The sequence below is a fragment of the Suricata suricatta genome, chromosome 3, assembly GCF_006229205.1.
Source record: "Suricata suricatta isolate VVHF042 chromosome 3, meerkat_22Aug2017_6uvM2_HiC, whole genome shotgun sequence".
Lineage (NCBI taxonomy): Eukaryota > Metazoa > Chordata > Mammalia > Carnivora > Herpestidae > Suricata > Suricata suricatta.
This window is the reverse complement of record NC_043702.1, coordinates 98,834,928-98,856,146: the sequence shown is the minus strand read 5'-3', so window position 1 is coordinate 98,856,146 and position 21,219 is coordinate 98,834,928. Positions and strand designations below refer to the sequence as shown.

The following is a 21,219-nucleotide window of genomic DNA, read 5'->3' as shown; positions in this document are numbered from 1 at the left end:
TCAAGGACCTGGTCTGACTCATTCAGCAAGAGGACCTAGCTAGCACAGCAATCAGCATATGAGAAACTCAATAAAGAACTTCTCTGACACTAAAATGATACACTGGAATACTTGGAGAGTAGGTTTCTACGTACTTTTTTAAAAATGCTAGTTTTTAATCTGTGATTTCTAACTTCTCAGCAGTGAACAAGAAAGGTTTCCATTACAATCATAAAAATGTAAACTGAATTTACTGAAGGGGTTTTTTTAAATCTAAAAATTCAGAAGTTTATCATGAAATGTGTATACTCTTCTAAGTTCTTGATGGCCACATTGTTTTGGCAGGCAATTGCTTTTTTTTTTTTTATTAATTTCTTTTTTTTAATGTTTACTTTTGAGACAGAGACAGAATAGGAGCAGGGGAGGGACAGAGCGAGAGGGAGACACAGAATCCGAGGCAGGTTCTAGCTCTGAGTTATCAGCACAGAGCCCGGAGCGGGGTTCGAACCCACGAACCGTGAAATCATGACCTGAGCTGAAGTCGGATGCTCAACCGACTGAGGCACCCAGGCGCCCTGGCAATTGCTTTTTGCTAAAGCAATACACCAATATACATAAGTTCCATAAAGATATTAATACCTTTGGCTCCACTAGTCCCAACGCAGAAAACGTTTGTAAAAGAATAATTCAACATTAGTAATACTTATCATTTTCTAAGGAAGGTTACCTAAAGAAAGAAAACTGCAAACAAGCTTACGTGTTCGAATAATTCACTACGTTAAGTAAGGTTCAACAACCTGTTAGCAATGCCAGAAATGGAGTTACAGGTCACTTTTCCCCTAACTCTTAAAAAAAACAAAAAACAAACAAACAAAAAAAAACCACACAAAAAACCCTCCTGTAATTGATTTAAAACGCGGGTAAGCGGCTTAAAAGACTTGGGTCTTCTTACTCTCGGCTAAAATTCATGAGACTTAGTAGCCACAAAGGGAGCGACAAGGTCCCACGTAAGTTCACTCCCCGAAGAATCCACGAAGAACAAGCCCAGTTCCACGAGTGGGGGCGGGGCGGGTCCCCTGGATCCCGCCATTGCTGGGAACACACCTGACTCTCACAAACGCCAAGGGGCTGAAGTTTCGCTGAAACGCAAACCAACCCCAGAAGTCCACCCAGGTGGTTGCTGTCACGCCGTGAGACACAAACCCAAGGTGGGTAGTCCCCTGGTCCTGCCACCTCCCCCTCGCCAATCAGACGGCTAAGTCGAGACCTCCCAGTGAAGGGCGACCCTCGGCTGCCCGAGAAGGAGCCGGGGCCGGGCAGGGGTCGAGCCGGCGCACATTAACCGGCCTCGTCCCAGACTCCCTGCTCCGGCCGCGCGCCTCACGGTATCGCCCGAAACTCGGCGGCTCAGCCCCATTGGCCACCGCCGCCCCTCCCCTCCCAGCAGGTTTAATATTTTGCGAGCCGGCTGGGGTAGCTGCGGCGGCCGGAGAGTCCTGAGGCGAGGCCGCGAGAACCGAGCCCCGGAGTGGCCTGGAACGGGTCCCACGAGCAGGGAGGCGAAGCGGGGCGTGGACGGGGCCGGGTGCGGGCAGCGGGGCCGGGGCCACTGGGCCTCGCACTTACCTGGGCTGGGGACCGAAGCGCGGCGGCGAAGACGGCGCGGAGAGCCGGCGGCGCGAGGGAAGAGGTCCCGAGGGAAACGGACGAGCGGGCGGCTCCTCTAGAGACGCCAAGAAATGGCGGCCCGAGGCGCGTGCCCACCTAGCGCTAATCCTCCCAAGGACCCCAGCCTCCCGCCGGCCCGCCCCCTTAAAGCCCCTTCTAGGCTCCGCCCCAAGGGCGGGGCGCTCTAGTCTTAACTGGGCAATGACACCGCCCCGGAAATCGCTAGGCTGGGCGAGACTCGGGTTAAGCAGGCGATGCCAGGCCCAGCCAGGTCTGCAACTGGCGCTACCGGCCCAGCGTCCGCGGCTGGTTTAAAGGGGCGCTGCCGAAATCCAGCCTTGGTTTTCAGACCTCCTCCCTTCGGAGGGGGCGCACACCCGCCGAGAGCCCCCAGATTAGTCCTATCTCAAAGGTAGTTTAGCGCTTTCGGAAACCAGCATCAGGTGGCTCAGATTCATTCATCTATTCGTTCAAGAAATTAATTCATGCAGCAAGTATTTACTGCCTCGTTGTTAGAGAACTTTGTGGTGGGGAGAAAGACGGTAACAAATACATATAAAATAGTGGTATCATGAAAAAGTAAAGCAGGGGATGGGAAATAGATTTCTGTTTAACATAGCGTGATGAGGGGAGATGTCATCAGTTCTTTCCGCAGATAATTTGTGAAATTGCCTGTGATGGGCCAGGCGGTGTTCTAGACCCTGGAGGTAATAGACGAGTATCAGGACAGACAAGAATCCCTCATGCAGCTTATATGCTAGCAGGAGAGGCAGAAAATAAACGACATAAATTAGTAAAATTAAATAGTATGTTGGGCAATGCTAAATGAGAGAGAGAAAAATAAAAGCAGGGGATGGGATGGGGAATAAGAAAGGTCATTTTTGACAGATGGCCAGGGGCCATCTTTTCAGGAATGAAAAGCGAAATAAAGAACTTCCTAAAGCTTTGTCTTTTAGTTTACAGAGTGAAGTCCCCCCACAGGACACAGGGGTGTTTCATTAGTCAAAACTGGATTATCTTTACCTGCCCAGACTTAGACTACTTACTGATCCTTAGACTATTTACTGACCATAGGGTATAAGAGAACACCATGATTCATTCATACCAATCACAATTCACTCTTGGGATTTGGGGAAGGGCCTGCTCTCAGTTCTGGACACTCCATTAACTTCTTGAACAAATCCAAGTTTCTGTTTTTGTTTTTTAATGTTTATCGATTTATTTTGATTGAGACAAAGAAAGAGAGCTTGACCTGGAGAGGGGCAGGGAGAGGGGCAGAAAGAAAAATCCCAAGCAAACTCCATGCTGTGAGAGCACAAAGCGTGTCATGGGGCTTGAATTCAGGACCCGAAGATCAAGACTTGAGCTGAGGTAGAGTCTGATACTTAACCAACAGAGTCACCCAGGCGCCCCAGAACAAATCCAAGTTTTGTTAGCCGGATAAGGGGGGTGTTGCAAGGAAGAATGACTCTGGGTGGGCTTTAGAGGGTGCCTACTGCAATAGCCCACTTTTTGATGAAATAGTCATGGTCCATGGAAAGATTTGCCTTCATTGAGATGTGAGAGTTAACAAAAGGAAACATGGTTTAGAATGGAGTGGGGAAGCCAGCAGGGGGGGCTCTCACGCTGCACCGCTCAAACCCAACAGGAAAAGATGGACTTTCCCAGAGCAGGCTGCCTTAGCTACACTACTTTACCATCCCAGGAGGAAGCGGGTTTTTCTCCTCCCCAGTGAGAGACCGTCACAACTGAGCCAAGGATAAACCCCTCTATTCGGAAACCCAGTTTACTCCAAGGGACTTTTTGTCTGTAACAGCCCTCTCGGCCTCCCTCTGTAAAAGAGAGGCCCTTCCTTCCCTTTGTTTTCTGGATTTTTGTTTCCTAGATTTGCCTATGGTTTTGCATAACTTGCTTGTCCCAAATTGCAGTTCTCTGCTATTCCCAAGTTTTTGCCAGTGAAATGACTGGCAGTTTTAACAAAACATCCTCACTCTAGATTTCCATTTCTTTTTTTTTTTTTTAACATTTATTTATTACTGAGAAACAGAGAGACACAGCATGAGTGGGGGAGGGGCAGAGTGAAGGGGAGACACAGAATCTGAAGCAGGCTCCAGGCTCTGAGCTGTCAGCACAGAGCCCAACGCGGAGCTCGAACCCACAAACTGTGGGATCATGACCTGAGTCGGACACCCAACCAATTGAGCCACCCAGGCGCCTCTAGATTTCCATTTCTATCTTAGCTCCTGGTTTGCCCTTTGGAGCCATGCAGAAGAGGTAGATCCAATGATGTGGCTTCTGAAAACCATACAACTGGGAGAGGGCCCTTTACCTGAAATAATACATATTTAAGAATTCAAAATTAGGTACAGGTTCTTGGAAGGGGCCCACACAAGTCAGAGACCTACCTAAAGCTTAAACCGAATTATCTTCATGGTGAATCTGCTGCTGGCACGAGAAACATTCTTCTTTCATATCAGAACCCTTTAAATAATTAAGGATATTTGTCCCAACCCTGTAAATTCTCCTTCTCTTGTGTTTCTTTCCAAGTGAGTTCTTTACTCACTTGATTAGCTTTTTGAAGTTGGTCCACACTAGTGGGGTCACTCATGCCACGGTATTCTGAGCAGAGTGGAGCAGAAGGAAGTCCCATTTAACACTTGGTCCTGGAGACTGAAGGACCCCTGTATTCCAAAAAAACCTCCATTGAAAATAAAACACTCTCAGGAGAGTGATGAATATCATGAAGAACTCATTTATCAGACACTGGATCAAAGAAAGCATTACCTATTATTCAAAAAATGCACACAACTAAAATAAAGAAATAAACCCAGGCATCAGGAAACACCACTAAGACAGAGAATGCTATACACAGACTGCAAATAGTCTAAACTTCAAAGACTAAAACAGCGTTAAAGCCCATTAGGATAAAGATGATACTACCTTCTTCACAGGGGAGTAATGAGCGTTACAGAAAACAAGTTACCTGGGGCGCCTGGGGGGCTCAGTTGGTTAAACATCTGATTTCGGCTCAGGTCATGATCTTGTGGTTCGTGGTTCGGGCCCCGTGTTGGGCTCTGTGCTGACAACTCAGAGCCTGGAGCCTGCTTCAGATTCTGTGTCTCCTCTGTCTCTGTCTCTCTCTCTCCCCCCCATCTCCTGCTTGGGCGCGTTCTCTCTCTCTCTCTCAAAAATAAACATTGAAAACAATTTAAAAAAATGTTTTCAAAAGTGTACAACATGACATATAAGAGGATGTAAATATTACAGACCAAAGAACATAAGTACCTGGGGATGCAAATAGATGATGAGGGTCTCCTAAATGGAGTCATGATTTGTGCCTAATTTCATGCAATTGGATAGTTCCCTTTATCCAGCTAAAGCTTTCCTGAGCCAGAATCTCATGAAAGTCCACTTTGAATCTTCTTTTTTAATTTTTTATGTTTTTTATTTATTTTTGAGAGAGAGAGAGAGAGAGAGAGAGAGAGAGAGAGAGAGAGAACAGTGGAGGGTCAGAGAGAGAGGGAGATACAGAATCTGAAGCAGACTCCAGGCTCTGCGCTAGCTATCAGCATAGAGCCCGATGCCGGGCTTGAATCCACAAACCGTGAGATCATGACCTGAGCCTAAGCTGGAAGCTTAACCAACTAAGCCACCCAGGCGCCCCGAATCACTTTGAATCTTTGAAAGTACACACTTTCTCTCTTTGCAAGAAACCCTGCCGGGAGTAAGATCTTAAACAAATTCATACTAAAGTATTAGCCACGCAGGCTAATTGAAGGACACCTTAAAAGAAGGGGAGATGCCTGGGGGAGGGGAATGCAGAGAAGGGACATGGAAGGATGAATTGAAGACAATTCTGGAACAGAGTCTACTGGTCTGGTAGCCGATGCTCCTTTTTTACACTGATAGGAAGAAAAACTGAGAAAGCCTTGGCTGGCTCCAGGCAAGTTCATAATACTGGCTAATAGAAAGGCAGAAGTAAAAACATTTTGCCATTAGATTTGCCTAATGGTGAAACCAGGATGAGACAGGAGACTCAAGGGAAGAAAAAGGAAGGAGCCAAGGCTCATTATTTCTAGAAGCTGATGTGTATGTCACCAGCAGATCTTGTTAAAAGGCTTAAGTCTAGGGTGGAGACTGAGAGTCTGCATTACCCACAAGCTTGCAGTTGTTGATACTGCTCATTAGTGGGTACGTGTTGAGTAGGGAGGTTTTCGCTGACTGCCCCATACCTGTGACTACTGACTGCCCCCAGGGCCTGGGAAGGCATTAAAAGACATACAGTAGAAAGATCAGTGGCGACCACCCTGCCACTAACTCACTTGAGCAAGGATTTATCTTTTCTGGCGTCAGTTTTCTCATGTATAAAATGAGGTAATTAGAACAGATGATGGGTTGGATCATGTCCCAAAAAAGATAGGTTGCAGTTCCAATCCCCAATACCTATGAAGGTGACCATATTTGGTCTTTGCATATGAAATCAAGTTAAGATGAGGTCACTCGAGCAGACCCTAAACCAATATGACTCAGGTGTCCCCATAAGAGCAATCTGCCCCCCATGTTCATAGTAACATTATTTACAATAGCCAAAACATGAAAACAATCTGTGTCTATCAGTGGCTGATGGATAAAGAAGGTGTGGTATATATAATGCAATATCATTCAGCCACAAAAACATGAGGAAATTACACCATTTGCAACAACGTGGATGGTGTTTGAAGGCATTATGCTACATGAAATAACCCAGAGAAAGACAAATACTGAATGATTTCACTTATTTAGCCATGAATCCATTGGTGCACACTTGGGTGCATGTCTCTATACTCAACATGGGGCTTGAACTCACAACCCTGAGATCAAGAGTTGCATGCTCTACTGACTAATCCAACCGGGTACCTCTCTTCTTTATTCTTGAAGAGTATTTTTGCCACATATAAAATTCTTGGTTGATACATTTTCCCCCAGAATCTTAAATGTTATCCCACAGCCTGATGACTTCCATCATTTCTAGTTAGTTGTTGATCTTAAGTTCTATTTACTATCTCTCTAGATTTCAAAATTCTTTGTCTTTGGGTTCCAACAATTTGATTATAATGTATCTCGGTGTGCATATCTTTTAATTTTATCTTGCTTCAAGTTTGTTGAACGTTTTGGACATGTGTATTCATGTCTTTTCTCAGATTTGCAAAATGTTCAGCTGTTACAATCATGCCCCTCTATCTGCAGGGGACACATTCTAAGACTAACTGATGCCTAAAACCACAGATAGTACCAAATCCTCTACATACTACATGTATACATTGTATACGTGCATACTTAGAACAAAGTTTATTTTACAAATTAGGCACAGTAAGAGATAAATAGTAACTAAAAACACAATTATAGTATACTGTAATAAAAGTTATGTGAATATAGTCTCTCAAAATGTTATTGTATTGTACTCATCCTTATTCTTGTGATGATGACATGAAGTGAGGTGACTAATGTAGGCATTGTGACCTAGTGTTAGGCTACTAAGAACCCTCTGATGATAGGTCAGGAGGAGGATCATTCACTTCTGGACCACAGTTTACTGCAGATAACTGAAGCCATGGAAAATGAAACCATGGATAAGTGGAGGAGGGGGGGAACTACTGTATTTCAAATATATTCTCAGCCAATTTTCTTTATCTGAAGTCCTTTCATGGTGTGTTTTATGGTATACAACAGGTCCCTCACATTATTTCCTCCCCCTTGGCTCTTTTTCCTTTCTCCTCCTTACACTAAGTAATTTCAATTGTCTTACCTTCATATCACTGATCCTTTTTTTCTGACTACCCACACCTGTTATTGAACCCCTGTAGTAGGTTTTCAGGCTAAAATAACTGAACTCAACAAGGGGCTCAAACCCATGACCCCCAAGATCAAGAGATGCATGCTCTACCAACTGAGCCAGCCAGGGTACCTGTTCGGTTCCTTTCAATTCTTATTTTGTTCATGCATGGTTTTCCTGATTTCTTTCACTTCCTGTCCATGGTTTCCTTTAGCTCATCTAAGACAGTTGATTTCACATCTTCGACTAATAATTCTACTGTGTGGACTTGCTTGATAATGATTTCCATCCAATTCTTATTCTTTTTCCCCTGTGAATGGCCCATATTTTCCTATTTATTGTAATTTTATTACAAATAATAATATTATAAAGAATAATTTTCTTCTTTGTTGAGAAGTGGACATTTTGAGTATTATGTTGTGAGAACTCTGAAGACCTAATTTCCCCCATTCCTTAGGAATTACCGGGGCGCCTGGGTGGCTCAGTCGGTTAAGTGTCTGACTTCAGCTCAGGTCATGGTCTCACGGTCTGTGGGCTCTGTGCTGAAAGCTCGCTGATCTGAGCATGAAGCCTGCTTCTGATTCTGTGTCTCTGTCTCTCGCTGCTCTGTCCCCATTTGTACTCTCTCTCAAAAATAAACAGTCACATATTAAAAAAAGGAATTACTGAATCTTGCTGAAGTCTGGGGCTATTTGTAACTTTTCGAAGTATTTTTCAAAGTGCGTATTCCTTTCTGTATATGGTCACTCACCTTTCTATTCTGTCACTCTGTGGCAACCAGTGACCTGACAAATATAGTCCCAAGGTCTGGCTTTCAAGATGGGGACAGGGAACACCAAGTACTGTTCTTAATCCCCTGGAAGCAGCTTTAGCCCACTGGGGTTCAAACAATAGATACCAGTCTCTGTCCTGGCCTCTCGATCAAGAGCAGCAATCCTCAATCAGAACCCATGAATCTCGGTATTTGGAAGACAAGGTTCTTATTGCCCAGTCTCGCTCCAGCAAACCACACCAGAACCACAAGTAGCTAATGGGAGTTGGTATCGTGTGAAAGGCTAAACACTTATCAAAACTTACCAGTCTCTTCACCAGCTAGATGCTGCAAATATTCCAGCTAGATCCAGAATTCCAAAGTAGTTACTCCAGAGAGTCTCTGCAAGCCAATTCCTCGTTTAAGTGGAAGGCCGGTTTCCTGGAACTTCCTACTCCACCATCTTCCAAGGTATCATTCCCAACTGGTTCTTTAAAAAAATATTCTTCTTGGGGCACTTGGGTGGTTCAGTTGGTTAAGTGTCTGATTTTGATTTCGGCTCAGGTCATGATCTCAGTTTGTGAGGTTGAGCCCTGTATCAGGCTCTGTGCTGACAATGCAGAGCCTGCTTGGGATTCCCTCCCTTCCCCTTTTTCTGTCCTACCTGCGATCATGCTCTTTCTCTCAAAATAAACAAGAAAAATTCTTATGTATTTTCTTCTACATTCACAGGCATATTGATTCTACTTTCTACATGTTTGTCCTTTTGTTCTCGCCATCTTTACTTTTTCTGAGTGTTTCTCAGTGGTTTTTCTCCATGGGGTCATACTTCCTTGTGTCTTCCTAGCTATAGTAACTTTTTGTTGGCTGCTGGACATGACAAATTTTAGTTTCTTGAATAGTATTTTTGTTTTAAATGTTTATTTTTGAGGGAAAGAGATTCCAGAGCAGGCTCCAGGCTCCTAGCTGTCAGCACAGAGCCTGACACGGAGCTCACACTCGTGAACTGTGAGAATATGATCTGAGCCGAAGTTGATGCCTAACCAACTGAGCTACCCAGGGGCCCCTTGAGTAAATGGTCTTTATCCATTAGCCAGGTAACTAACTTGTGAGTGTGATCATTTTGACACTTGTTTTAAAATCTCTGAAATGAAGTCTAGAGTAGCTTTTACCCTACAACTTTGGTTAGTCTCACTTCTAAAATTAGGGCTTTCTTGGGTTTTTGCTGACTATATCTTATTTTCAAAGAGGCTTCTCCATGGAGTCTGAAACTTGAATTACTTCTCATCCCTGTGGCCATCCCTGGGAATATTCATCCTACAACTTGGTAATTGTTTTTCCTCAAAAGTGTCTGGCTTCCTGAGGTTTTACCATATGCAAAGATTAAGTCTAGGACTCAAGAGTGACTCCTATGTAAATTTATTTAAATCTTTATGTAGTTTTCTCCTCTCTGGAACTTTGCGTTATAACTTCTAACAGCCCCAGCTTGCCCAAACTCTGACACCTATCTCCCCAAGTAGCAAGATTATCAGTCTTGTTTAGGCTTCATACTCCTGCATCAGCTTATAAATTTCCTCCACAAAGAAACCTTTATGGTAAGGCTCACTCACCTCTCTTATTGATCTCTTCCCAGGAATGATAGTCTTACTGGACTTTTTCCAAGATTGCAAAAGTTGTTTCCAAAAGTCGTTTACACCAGGAGGGAGATTCCGGCCCTTATACTCCCTCATGCTCAGACACAGAAGTCCAAATAGCTTTCTGTTGTTGTTTAAATGGACCAAGTTGCAAAATAGAAAGGACTTGAATGAACAATTCACCAGAAAAGAAACATGCATGGCCAATAACCATATAAAAAGATATTCAAATTTGCAAATCACATTTTTATCTATTACATGAGGAAACTTAAGAGTCTTGATACTCACCAAGGGTAAAGACAGACACATTAGTGACAAGCTTGTAAAGTGACGGCAGTTTTGGAAGCCAGTTTTGATGGTATCAATAAAAACTTTAAGATATACTTAACATAGGAGCAATTCTGCTCCTAGATATTGACTCAGAAATGTGAGCATGCGTTCAACACTCATACTTGTTACAGGAATGTTCACAGGATTTTTATGGATAAAATCCCCCAAATCAAGAATGTCTCTCAACACCCAGCTACCCATCAAAAGGAGGCTGATAGATATAGGCAACATTATTTTATAAAACACATAAAAGATGTATTGATTGATGGAGAGACATTTAGGTAGATGGACAAGTCATAAAGCAAATACAGCAAGATGGTAATTACAGAACCTAGGATGGGTATACGGATGTTAACTGTTCAAGTCTTTCAATTTTCTCTATGTTAGAATATTTTTATAACACAGTGTAGGGGGAAATTTTATAGGTAGTTGACCCATAATACAACTATCACTTAAAAGGGAATATACAAAAGGCTAACCGTATCATGATTTTTAATAGCAAAAACTTAAAAACTATCAATATTCAGGAGAGGAATTTTTACATATAGTAGAAACTATATGGGATGGTCTCAAAACTAATAGTTGGTTGATTGATAAACCACTTAAAGGAGAGATTAGAAAAAAAGACATGCATCTTGTTTCAGCTTAGGACATATGAATGCATTCTCATCTGTGATTCTTTTTTACATAGGGCTTTTACTTTGAGTTTGAGCCCAATTGGGTTTGAGTCCCTCAGTCTCTGTGGCAAAAAACAGACCCCAAGTGTGTCATACACCTTTTTCTGTCTCAAATGCATCATTTTTTGTTAGTCTCTCATAATGGTCTTGCAAATACCTATTTTAAATAATTTTTAAAGAATTTAATGATGTTTTAATGACACCTTTATACGGCTTTTGCAAAAACCCAACCTCCCTGCTTTTCATGCACATTTCACTGGCTTATGTAGTACATAATTAATTAAATGATATACTAAAGATAAATTTACATATATAGGCTAGCAAATAAATACAGCTGATTTTAGTACGCTTACAACTTAATTGGAACCAAAAGAGCTCTGGCATGACTGAGAGCAGTCCCTGGAGGCAAGGGAAGCGGAAGCACAAGGGGGAAAACAGAGTGCTGTCGACTACTGAGTGGGTTACTTAGAAGGTGGTTAAGAGAGCTTCTGTCACAGATGGAATGTTTAATAGGGACTTAGAGTTGAGCTTTTGCAGGTATACCCCAAAATCAATAAGGAGAAGACTGATATATTTGTTGATAAAAGTATCAAAAATATCATCATGCCCCCCCAACTCTCCAGAAGAATAAAATCAAAGAACACCGTAAAAAAAAGGTTTGCAGTACATAAACACACGACTGTCAAGTGACTAAGTCCTTTAATTTCTAACATCTCATATGAATAAAACATTAAACAACCTGATATAAAAATAATGGATATTAATATGGAATTTTGAGAACAAGAAATACAAAAGATCATTTCTTCTTCCTCTTTCTCCTCACAGAAGAAATAAGATAATTTCATTTATAAGATCAGCAGGTAAGATTGATATAGGTTCTAATAAAAATGTGGGGAAACAGACATTCTTATATGGAACCATAAACTGATAAAAAACTTTTCCAAGAACAATTAAGACAATATTCAGTAAAATTTGAAAGTGCAGGTGCCCTACGATCTAGCAACTCTACTGGTAGAAATTTACCCTATGTAATGATTAATGAACGTATTTGCATAAGGAGGTTCAACAGAGCATTGCTTGTACAGCATAAACTGGAAACAAACTAAGTATGCATCAGGAAATTAAATTACAGTATATTCACATGATGGAGTACAAGGCAGTGATTGAGAAGAATGAGGTAGACCTGAATATGCTGATATGGAAATATTTCTAGGGTGATAAAGCACGCATAATATAGTGTACAATCCCTCTAGCATTAACAAAATGTATATGTGCTTATAAATGTATACACACATTTTCCACCAGAAGAAAATACAAGAAATTAATTGAAGTTGTCACTGGTTTGAGGGAGACTACTCTTAGGGGTAGGGCAGAGGCTTTTACAACTCCTTGTGGATCTTCCTTATACTGTTTAAATTTCTATTATTATGTACATAAGAATCATCATGGTATAATCATAAATCTTGATCTTTGCCTTTTTTTTAAAGATATGAAATTACTTAAATATTGTTTTTTAGAGATTATTTTCTATCAGAAGAAAGATGGCATACTTAAACCGCACTTGGAGAAGATACGAGGTGTGCTGAACGCAGGTACAGAAAGATCTCTTATTTTGATTGACAAGATCTTATGTTAGGAATACCAGAAGAGGGGCTGGTGCTGGGAGGAGAGAGGAGTCAAGCAGATAAAGTGAAGGAAGAGCATTTCCTTATTCTTTAATCCTCTAAATCCCTTTTAGTTCCTTCCTTGATCCCCTCACCCCTCCCCAAACACAGCCACTAGTAAACCAGAAATTCTAGAAATAAAGTTTGCACTTAGCCTTCTCCCAGTCCCTTCGGATCACCCATTAATTAATACAACTGCTGTCAAAAAAGCCCAACAACAAAAAATAATCTTCAAACTCCTATACTTTAAATTACTAAAGCACATCTTTATTTTGCAATTGAACAATTAAAAGTCACAGCTAGAGTTTTTTCACGTTTGTACCTGAACAACTATTTCTCAATCAAAATGAAATATGGCCAACAAAATATGTGTAATAGCATTTCACTAACAGAGTCGCTCTTAGGACCAAAACAGTTTTATTAATGGCAATCAGCATTTTAATCCTGTCTGCTGTTAGTATTCATAGATTTCTTTACATGAATAAATTGCAAGAATTCTAATTTTTCACTGAAACTGAAACAAATACACAGGCTTTTCAAGCATACGTAAGCTGCAGTGACAAATGCAGAGTGCTGATTTCAAATTATCCCGTGTTGACCAAATTCAAACTTACACATTTTAAATGAACCCTAAGCCTCTTTGCCTCTTAATTGTGGAAACAAACCATATGGAAAGAGCTGTTTTTGTGAAATGGGGAAAAAGTTAATTTTAAAAATTAAGGAGCTAATTCCATTTTGCTACTAGTTCAGTACAATTAAACGTGAAATGACAGCAGAAATGCAAAATTATATTTTAATAATGAAATAAACTAGATTTTAACTGAATTTTTGCCCTTCATATTTACATATAGCACCTGTTACAAGAAAAAAAATCCCAAATTAATACACCCTCTACATAGAAATAATTCTTTGTAAAACTAATACTTAAAAATATCACTGATGAGTATATAGTAAATTGTCCTAAAATTAAGCCTACACTGTAGAAAATAAAGACTAACTTTTCTTATTTGAAAAGATAACAATATGGATGGTAACTGCAGTGTCCTGATGCTTTAAGAACACTGTGTTAAACAGTGTTTTGTTTTCTTCAAGCACATATATTCTAATGAGAGAAAATGAAAACAGCTTAATGTAAACTGTTTTTAGTGTTTTAAATCTTGTCCTTTGACATGTATATAAAGTATCAGGACTTTGCCCTCTTCAACTTACTTGTGGTGCAGTATTGACTTAACCCCTACCTACAAGAACCAAACAAGTGGATTTCCAAGTATTTATGTAATGTACAAAAATGCAAAACAGAAATGATTATTGTAAACCAAACCTGGCTGAAGCTAGCTGAGAGCACTGAGCCCAGCAGGATAGTCAACTGGATAGGCTTCACTCTGCTAAATCAATTACAGAAAAGTGGCAAAACTAAAATCACACAAGTTACCTTTTAAATATCAAATGATAAAGAGATCACTGTAAAGCACTGAACTTGGGTCCAAACCAATGAGCTCTACATACTGTCCATTAAAGTTTTTCCATATTTACAAAATTCCTAGGGTAGATTTTATTTTTAAATGTATAAATTAAGTCAGTAGTAAGCATGAAATAAAGTGCTACTATTTAAAATTCAAGAAATCAATTTCAGCACTGAAATTTGACCTGCTCTTACAGGATACAAGAAAGACCCAATAATCTTGTGAGCTCACCAAAGGGTTGGAAAAGGTGGGTGCCAGAGAATCCCAGAACTGGACTGAAATTTTCTTGCCAGGTAAGTCAAGAAACCGCAACACAACTCAGCAGTAAAAACTAAAAAGCTTCTGTAAAATAAAAAGTAAGATGGGCTCAATTGTGACTACAGAGGATTTGGGGAAGTCAAATGTCAGTACCTATCTGCATCTAAGATCGTAAACTGGGCTGATCCTCCTTGATGATGTCACGGCGATAATTTCACTTAGCAAGGTGGCATTTCAGTTAACGTTACCACAAGTAATATTTGTTAAATTTTGGAAACTCTCAGGGTTGAGGGGGCCTGATATTAATCTCTTAACCACTGTAAAAAAAAAAAAAAAGAAGCTAATGAAGAAAGATATCACCTTAGAGTTGTTCAGGGCATTTACTTCACAAAGACTACAAGATGAAATTACTTTTCGTAAGTTGGAGGGATGGAAGCAGGAGGCAAAATAATGAAGGCCTCATTGAGTCAAGTGTAACAAGTGATAATAAATACTACCCTTTAAAGAGACTGTTGAGGGGCGCCTGGGTGGCTCAGTCGGTTAAGCCTCCGGCTTCGGCTCAGGTCAGATCTCACATTCATGGGTTCGAGCCCCGTGTCAGGCTCTGTGCTGACACTAGCTCAGAGCCTGGAGCCTGCTTCTGGTTCTGTGTCTCCTTCTCTCTGACCCTCCCCCTCTCATGCTCTGTCTCTCTCTGTATCAAAAATAAATAAAATATTAAAAAAAAAAAAAGAGAGACTGTTGAGCAAATTATTCGTGCCTAAAACATGGTAGGGTTTCTGTTGTTCAGCTGAATTAATAAATCCTGAAGCATCTAAGACGCCACTGTTTACAAATCAGAACTGGGCTCAGTGGTCTTATCTGTCTAAGATACTGATCAAAAAAAGGCAACACTATTTGTCAGGGGCCTCTGCACATATTTACTATACTGAATCTGAGGCAAAGATCTGGTGTCACCAAAGTCACTCTCACAACAACGTTCTCATTTGTGGCTGCCACGGTGACAGAGCCTGAGAACTTTCCTTCACGGTAAACACATGCAGCAGAATGTTTACCCTCACACAAAAACACCCTTCCACACTCCAGAAGTCTAGAATTCAGCTATTTTACAGTTAAAAATAGTAAGCACAAAAACTCTTGAAATTTTCTATTCTAGAGCTAAAACAAAGCAGACAAAAAAAGAATGAACATTATATCTGAAATAAGCTTCAGTAATGATTGCTCATTTATAATGAAAATTACATTTTTCTTCTAAAATTGCATTTTATGTATCGAAGTGGAATACTCCCCCTTTCCTTTTTGTCAATCCCTTGCTGACTTTCTTAAACAAAGAGTATCCTTAGAATCAAGTCATAATTCAAATAACATTTCAAAGATACATTCATATTTTTACAGCATGAAAGACATACAAATATCATCTTTTTACACAATGAAGTAAAAGAAGTTAACAGTTTCAATCTTTTGTCCATAGAAAAATATTTTCTGTATCATTTACACAACAAGTAGGAAAATTCTACAGTGCTTAACTGAAACTTCTGTGAGCACATCAAGGCTTTTAAACACTCTCATTCTTTTACTGGAAATTTTAAAAGGTTTCAGAAAGTTAAACATTAGGATTCTACCTAAAATTGTAGTCTTTGACTTGCAATATTGCTAATACCATTCACTTTGTAAATTAAAAAAAATTGGTTTTCTTCTTTATGCACTGAATCACAGCTAGTCAATATGGCTGGATTGCACCCCAGTAGACACTACTTCTGGCTGCCCATTGAGCTTGGGCTGCTAAAATAAAAATAATAATGACTATGAAACTTTAGAAATCAACAGTAAACGGCAGTAGAAAAACATACAAATAAATAGCAGCAAATTTAGAAATGGAAACAGAAATAACTATTTGGTGTCTACCCAGGACAACTTCACCAAGATTATGAAAATAAAATGTCTCATTTCTGGCTGATACAGGACTTGGTGGTTTCTGATAACACTGAAAGGCTTATTGTACTAATTGCTACTAAGAATGAATGAAGTCAGTATATAATAAAACAATTATTGATAATAATTGCAGACATTGTAAAGTAAGATGAACACCAAAACCACAATTTAGGGATTAATTTCATGGGCTCTTTATAACATTGCTGAACTTCTCTATTTAGCAGTTTGCTTTCAAAAATGTTTTATTATTTGTAAATTCCTTTGTAGCTATACAATTCACTAAGAATCTTATAAACAGTTGTTATAACTTATGTTGTGATCATACTGAGACACCAAGAAATCTGCCAACAGATCAGTAATTCTGATATCTGATAAAATCCAGTGGGTATTAACAACATGGCTATTTTACTTGGAAGAAACACCACACACACACACACACACACAACTGCAGAAACTGGTTGGACAGCTAAAGTAAATGTGGGAAGTAAGCAGTAATAGTATAGTTACTTGGCTGATGTGACATAATTCACCTTTTTCGTGTCATATTATTAAGAGATGTTTATTCCCACAAATATTTGCTATAATATATTTACTCTAAGTGACTTAAGTGTAAATTCACCTAACTACAAAATAAAAGAGATGTAAACATATCCCACCTTATTGTGGTATAAATAATTTTTATGAATTCAAAACTACTTTGGCAACCTTACTATCAGAATATCTTAAATATTCAAAACACAGGTATTAAATAGAACATTGTTAAAAATTCTTGTTTCTTTCTCCCTTCCTGATAAGATTATAAAATAAGTAATGCTTTAATTCTACTACATGTTCACATCATGAACACAAATTATTTGATTATAAGTGGACATATATTCTAAATCCTAGTTCTATGTTTTAAGTGCTTTTTAAAAAAATTAGTCTTCTAGTTTACATTTCAGAATGTTTTCATACTGCATGTGTGATCAGCCTAAACACTTTACAAAAGCTTATGTTCTATCAGGGAAGCATAACTAGCAAACGGAGTCAGGGTCCTAATTAGGATCACCTTTTAAAGCCTACTTATTTTCTAAATTAAGTGACATCTTCTAAGATCATAGTTATTAAGTGAAAACACTGCCTGAGTATAATTCGTGAGCTGAAACAGACTAAAATTCACAAGAATTTATGATATTCATATATGTTGCCTAAGATAATGGAGAAGGTAAGATTAGATAAAATCATTCAAGTTTCTTTCAGCTCTCCAGCTAAGAGTATTTCTAGTGGAAACAGGAGACTTTCGCTCAAATACCTGATGAGACCTGACCAGACCTGCCAACAGATTATAAATGGCTCTATAGTTAAAATAACCCTTTACCTCTGTTTGTTAGCATTAGCCTTTATGAAACACACAAATATATATCAACACACAAAAGTGTACATATTAATACTTGAAACTTTCAAGCAACTGTCTTAATGGCTTATCACACCTTCATAAATTTGAAGTCAGTTTTCATATACAAATTTTCTCTTTACTCTTAATCAAAATGAGCAGCCCCTTTTCCCCCCTCCTACGTGTGCTAGCAGGCCACACAATGGACGTTATGTCTTCTGCTGTTTACTCTGCCTCTGTTTTGAATGGATGCACTCATTTAACAAATACTACCAATTCTTGTGAATGTAAAGTCTATTCCAAAACATTCCTCATGCTATGTACACAGTGATGACACAAAGCTGATGCTTAATTAAATATTTGAAATGAACATGGTGAAAACACCTTAAATCAGAGAGGTGAGTTTTCATAAACATTTCTCATCATTTACAAAGCCCCTTGATTCACCAGTATCTATTTCCACTTGTGAGAAGGTTAACAGCACTGATTTCTGCGGGGAGAGGGGAGTGGGGGCGCAGGGGAGTTAACTGGAGGAAAGGGACAGCAGTTCAGATACAAGAAACCTGACATTTTTGTTTCACAATGTTACATAGATATGAATGGAATCTAGACCTACTTGGCATATTAAAGCTGGGATTATTCCTACAACCCTACTTAGATGGATGAACGGGTTAAAAAATTCTTAGGTGTAATGGATAAAGTCTGATTTGTTGGGTGAACACACAAGCATAATTAGCACACCCATTTTAAGAAGAGCTGTGAAGGATAATTTAAGATCCTAATAAATATGTTTTTAAAAAAGGATCTTTTCTGTACATAAAAATACTGACAGAGGGTAGCTCCCAGATGAAAAATCCATATATGAGAAATTTAAATGTAATTCTAAACTTCTAATATTTACCACATAAAGACTGGAATTAATGATTTAAAAAGACAGCAGTGCTCATTGCCAACAAAATTAGAGTTTATCCTGGAAGTGTAAACAAACCTGTAAGTTGAAGAATGTGCCAACCACGACATTTCTCTGTTTATAACTATACAACTGTATTTTTATATTTTTAATCTATGGTTGTCATATTCTGTCCATACAGAGAGGATAGATTTTTGTTTTAACTCAGATGATAAACAACTGTCAAATGGCTATTAATTATGTAGACCCCCAATATGATTTTACTTGTTCACTTCTCAATTTACATTATGTCATATAGCAGCCTAAACTATATTTATCTGTTGGTAGAGAATGGAATGTTCAAATAAGACTCTAGTTATTTACTAATTTATACCGTCTTGGCTGTGAAATTCTGGCATAGGAGAATTTCTCTTTAACATAAAGGTTATATTTACTTTTCTCTTAAAAAATTAAATTATTTTAATATAATAATCTATTTGGTATTTTGGCTATAAATTTTTAGGACTTAATTCCTAAAATTTATTATTATGGGTTCTGAATATCTGAAAAACCATCATTTTGAATACACTGAAAATTTTTACATGTGTATTTCTCCCCTCATACTAAACGGCATTCCACAATATCTACTATTCAAATGCTAAGTTTTATCAAGACTATACAGAAGATTCAGAAACCATTAGGAAATGAGTATCTTAACCATAATCCATATAAAATAACTGTGAATATAATATTTCAATAGGTGAGCAAATTTCCACTTATATTAAAACTGGGCTATTTTAAAGTTCTCTCTCTCTCTGTAGACTTAAAAAAAACATCCTGAAGAGGAAAGTATACACATCCTTAAAGGGAACCAGATACTCCGCCAGGCTGGACAAGCAAAACTCTCCATATTAACATGCTTGTAACTGAGTAAGTACATATAACCTGGAGTAATTTAATTGTACGCAAAAATGACAACAAGCCCCCACTGCAGTTACTGAGGGATTACATTTAGAAATAAGTCAAAAATGTTTCATTCCCTGTTTGAAGTATCCCAACCAACAGACTGGTGGTGAACAAAGCTTGATATGAACCGAAATGAATGCTCTGAGAGTAATAATTTAGACAGTGATAGAAATAAATCACAATGAATGGCTAACTTTCGCTGAAAATATCAACATGTTTAACTTTAATGTGCATATTAGGTGCCATTTCTAAAGTTAGGGATCAAATAAATAGAAAATTTGAATGATAAAGCATCTTTTAACTTGAGCTGCTAAGCTGTAACCCTTGTCCCTTAGGAAAAGAATGTGCAGATTTTTAGTAATTCCATAGCAGCAGAAGTCTCACTCAGTAGAACACAATTTATCTTTGCTACTTGTGGCAAAATACAGGAATTGAGTAGGAAATAGCATTTCCATACCCTTCTTTGCCTAACTCTTCATACAAGAGCTACTTTTTAAAATGTGAACTGACTCAAAATGCATAAAAATGTAAATGTACAGTATACATACATACCTCCTAGTGGGGTCAAAGGAGTGCCTTTTCAGCAGACATACAAAGACGTCTCAAGGCACTTAAGGGGTTAAGACACAATGCATGCATTCCTTTACATCAAGTATGTGAAATCACATGATTTGGAATAAGCCAACCTTATGATAAATAGAAGTTACATTATTAAATTCAAGAAAATTTGTAGATTCATATTTATACTTTCTAGAAGATGCTGGTAAATGGACAATGTGCAGCATTTCCTGGGAAAAGCAAATTCCATCTTTCTTCTCACGAACAGCAGGTCTCTACAGGGGAGTACAGGGACAGACGTGCTGCATCCATAGGCAGTGTACTGGCTAATATTGAGAATGATATTGCTAAAATTTAAAAAATAAAAATCTGGGAATCAGTATAGTAAGTACATGAATCGCTGGGAAACACCAGAGCTGACTCCTGATGTGTACTTCTTTTTGCTTTCAAGATACAGGTGTGTATCAGAGACGAGGAGAATTCTGAGCCTTGTTTGTGGCAATTCTACCAGGAGGGGACTGCATGGTGCCACCATAAATTTCATAAATTACCCTGAACATACTCAGTTATTCACTATTTGTTCGGAGCAAAGCATGAAATAGTCTTCAAACACATGAATTACAGATTTTGAGAGAGTGACATTTTTAAACATAAAGTGCAACAGTGCTGAAGTTTTCAGTTTTTGTTAGTTCTTCATTGTTTGTAACTGCCATGTCCTGCAAGCAGAACTATGGCACAGTGAATATAACAGAAAGCAGTTTCCAACACATATCCCAGACTTATGCTTTCTTATTTATTTGATGACGTTGTTAAGGGTTTAACAAATCCTTCTTCATAAACTTTCAAAATAGCTTCACATACAAATCTGTATTGACTCTGAAAAACAGAAGGAACAGAAATGATCAGAACGAACAGAAAACAGCAACAACAGAGAAACTGGCTGGCTTATCAAAGAAATGCAAAGTAAAACCACACAGAGATACCATTTTTCACCAACACAATGGCAAAAAATAAAGAAGTCTGACAACGCATTTTGTTGGCAACACTCACTCATACGTGGCTAGTAGGGATGGAAAATACTACAATTTGGCAGCAGCTAATAAACTTACATTAATTTACCTTTCACCCAGTAATCCCACTTCTAGGAATCTATCCAAAAGATAAACTAGAAAAAAAAATTGAAAAAATATATTCATAAATTAGTCTATTCACCACTGGATTATTTTTATTAACAAAGAGGAGGAACAATCCTAATGGCTACCAGGA

General features: G+C 38.9%; 2 protein-coding genes and 1 long non-coding RNA gene across 9 annotated transcripts in view; 1 reads left to right on the top strand and 2 right to left on the bottom strand.

The window, feature by feature from the left end:
- Positions 1 to 1,795, bottom strand: part of EPB41L5 (erythrocyte membrane protein band 4.1 like 5) — a 122,989-nt gene extending 121,194 nt beyond the window's left edge. For 4 of the 5 annotated variants that reach the window (XR_003906706.1, XM_029934713.1, XM_029934714.1 and 1 more), the window contains exon 1: positions 1,606 to 1,795. The gene's annotated coding sequence lies outside the window, so the exon portion shown is untranslated. The remainder of the gene's footprint in view (positions 1 to 1,605) is intronic. The other variant, XM_029934716.1, reaches the window with a different exon arrangement.
- Positions 1,050 to 20,722, top strand: LOC115287903. Its single transcript, XR_003906707.1, has 5 exons — positions 1,050 to 1,187; positions 12,369 to 12,443; positions 14,175 to 14,271; positions 19,251 to 19,359; positions 20,405 to 20,722. It is a non-coding gene; the product is annotated as an uncharacterized LOC115287903 (long non-coding RNA).
- The window catches only part of PTPN4 (protein tyrosine phosphatase non-receptor type 4), a 207,932-nt gene continuing 206,302 nt past the window's right edge, over positions 19,590 to 21,219 (bottom strand). For all 3 annotated transcript variants that reach the window (XM_029934710.1, XM_029934712.1, XM_029934711.1), the window contains exon 27: positions 19,590 to 20,829. In XM_029934710.1, coding sequence (XP_029790570.1) covers positions 20,743 to 20,829 — 87 coding nt within the window. In that variant the 3' untranslated portion in view covers positions 19,590 to 20,742. The remainder of the gene's footprint in view (positions 20,830 to 21,219) is intronic.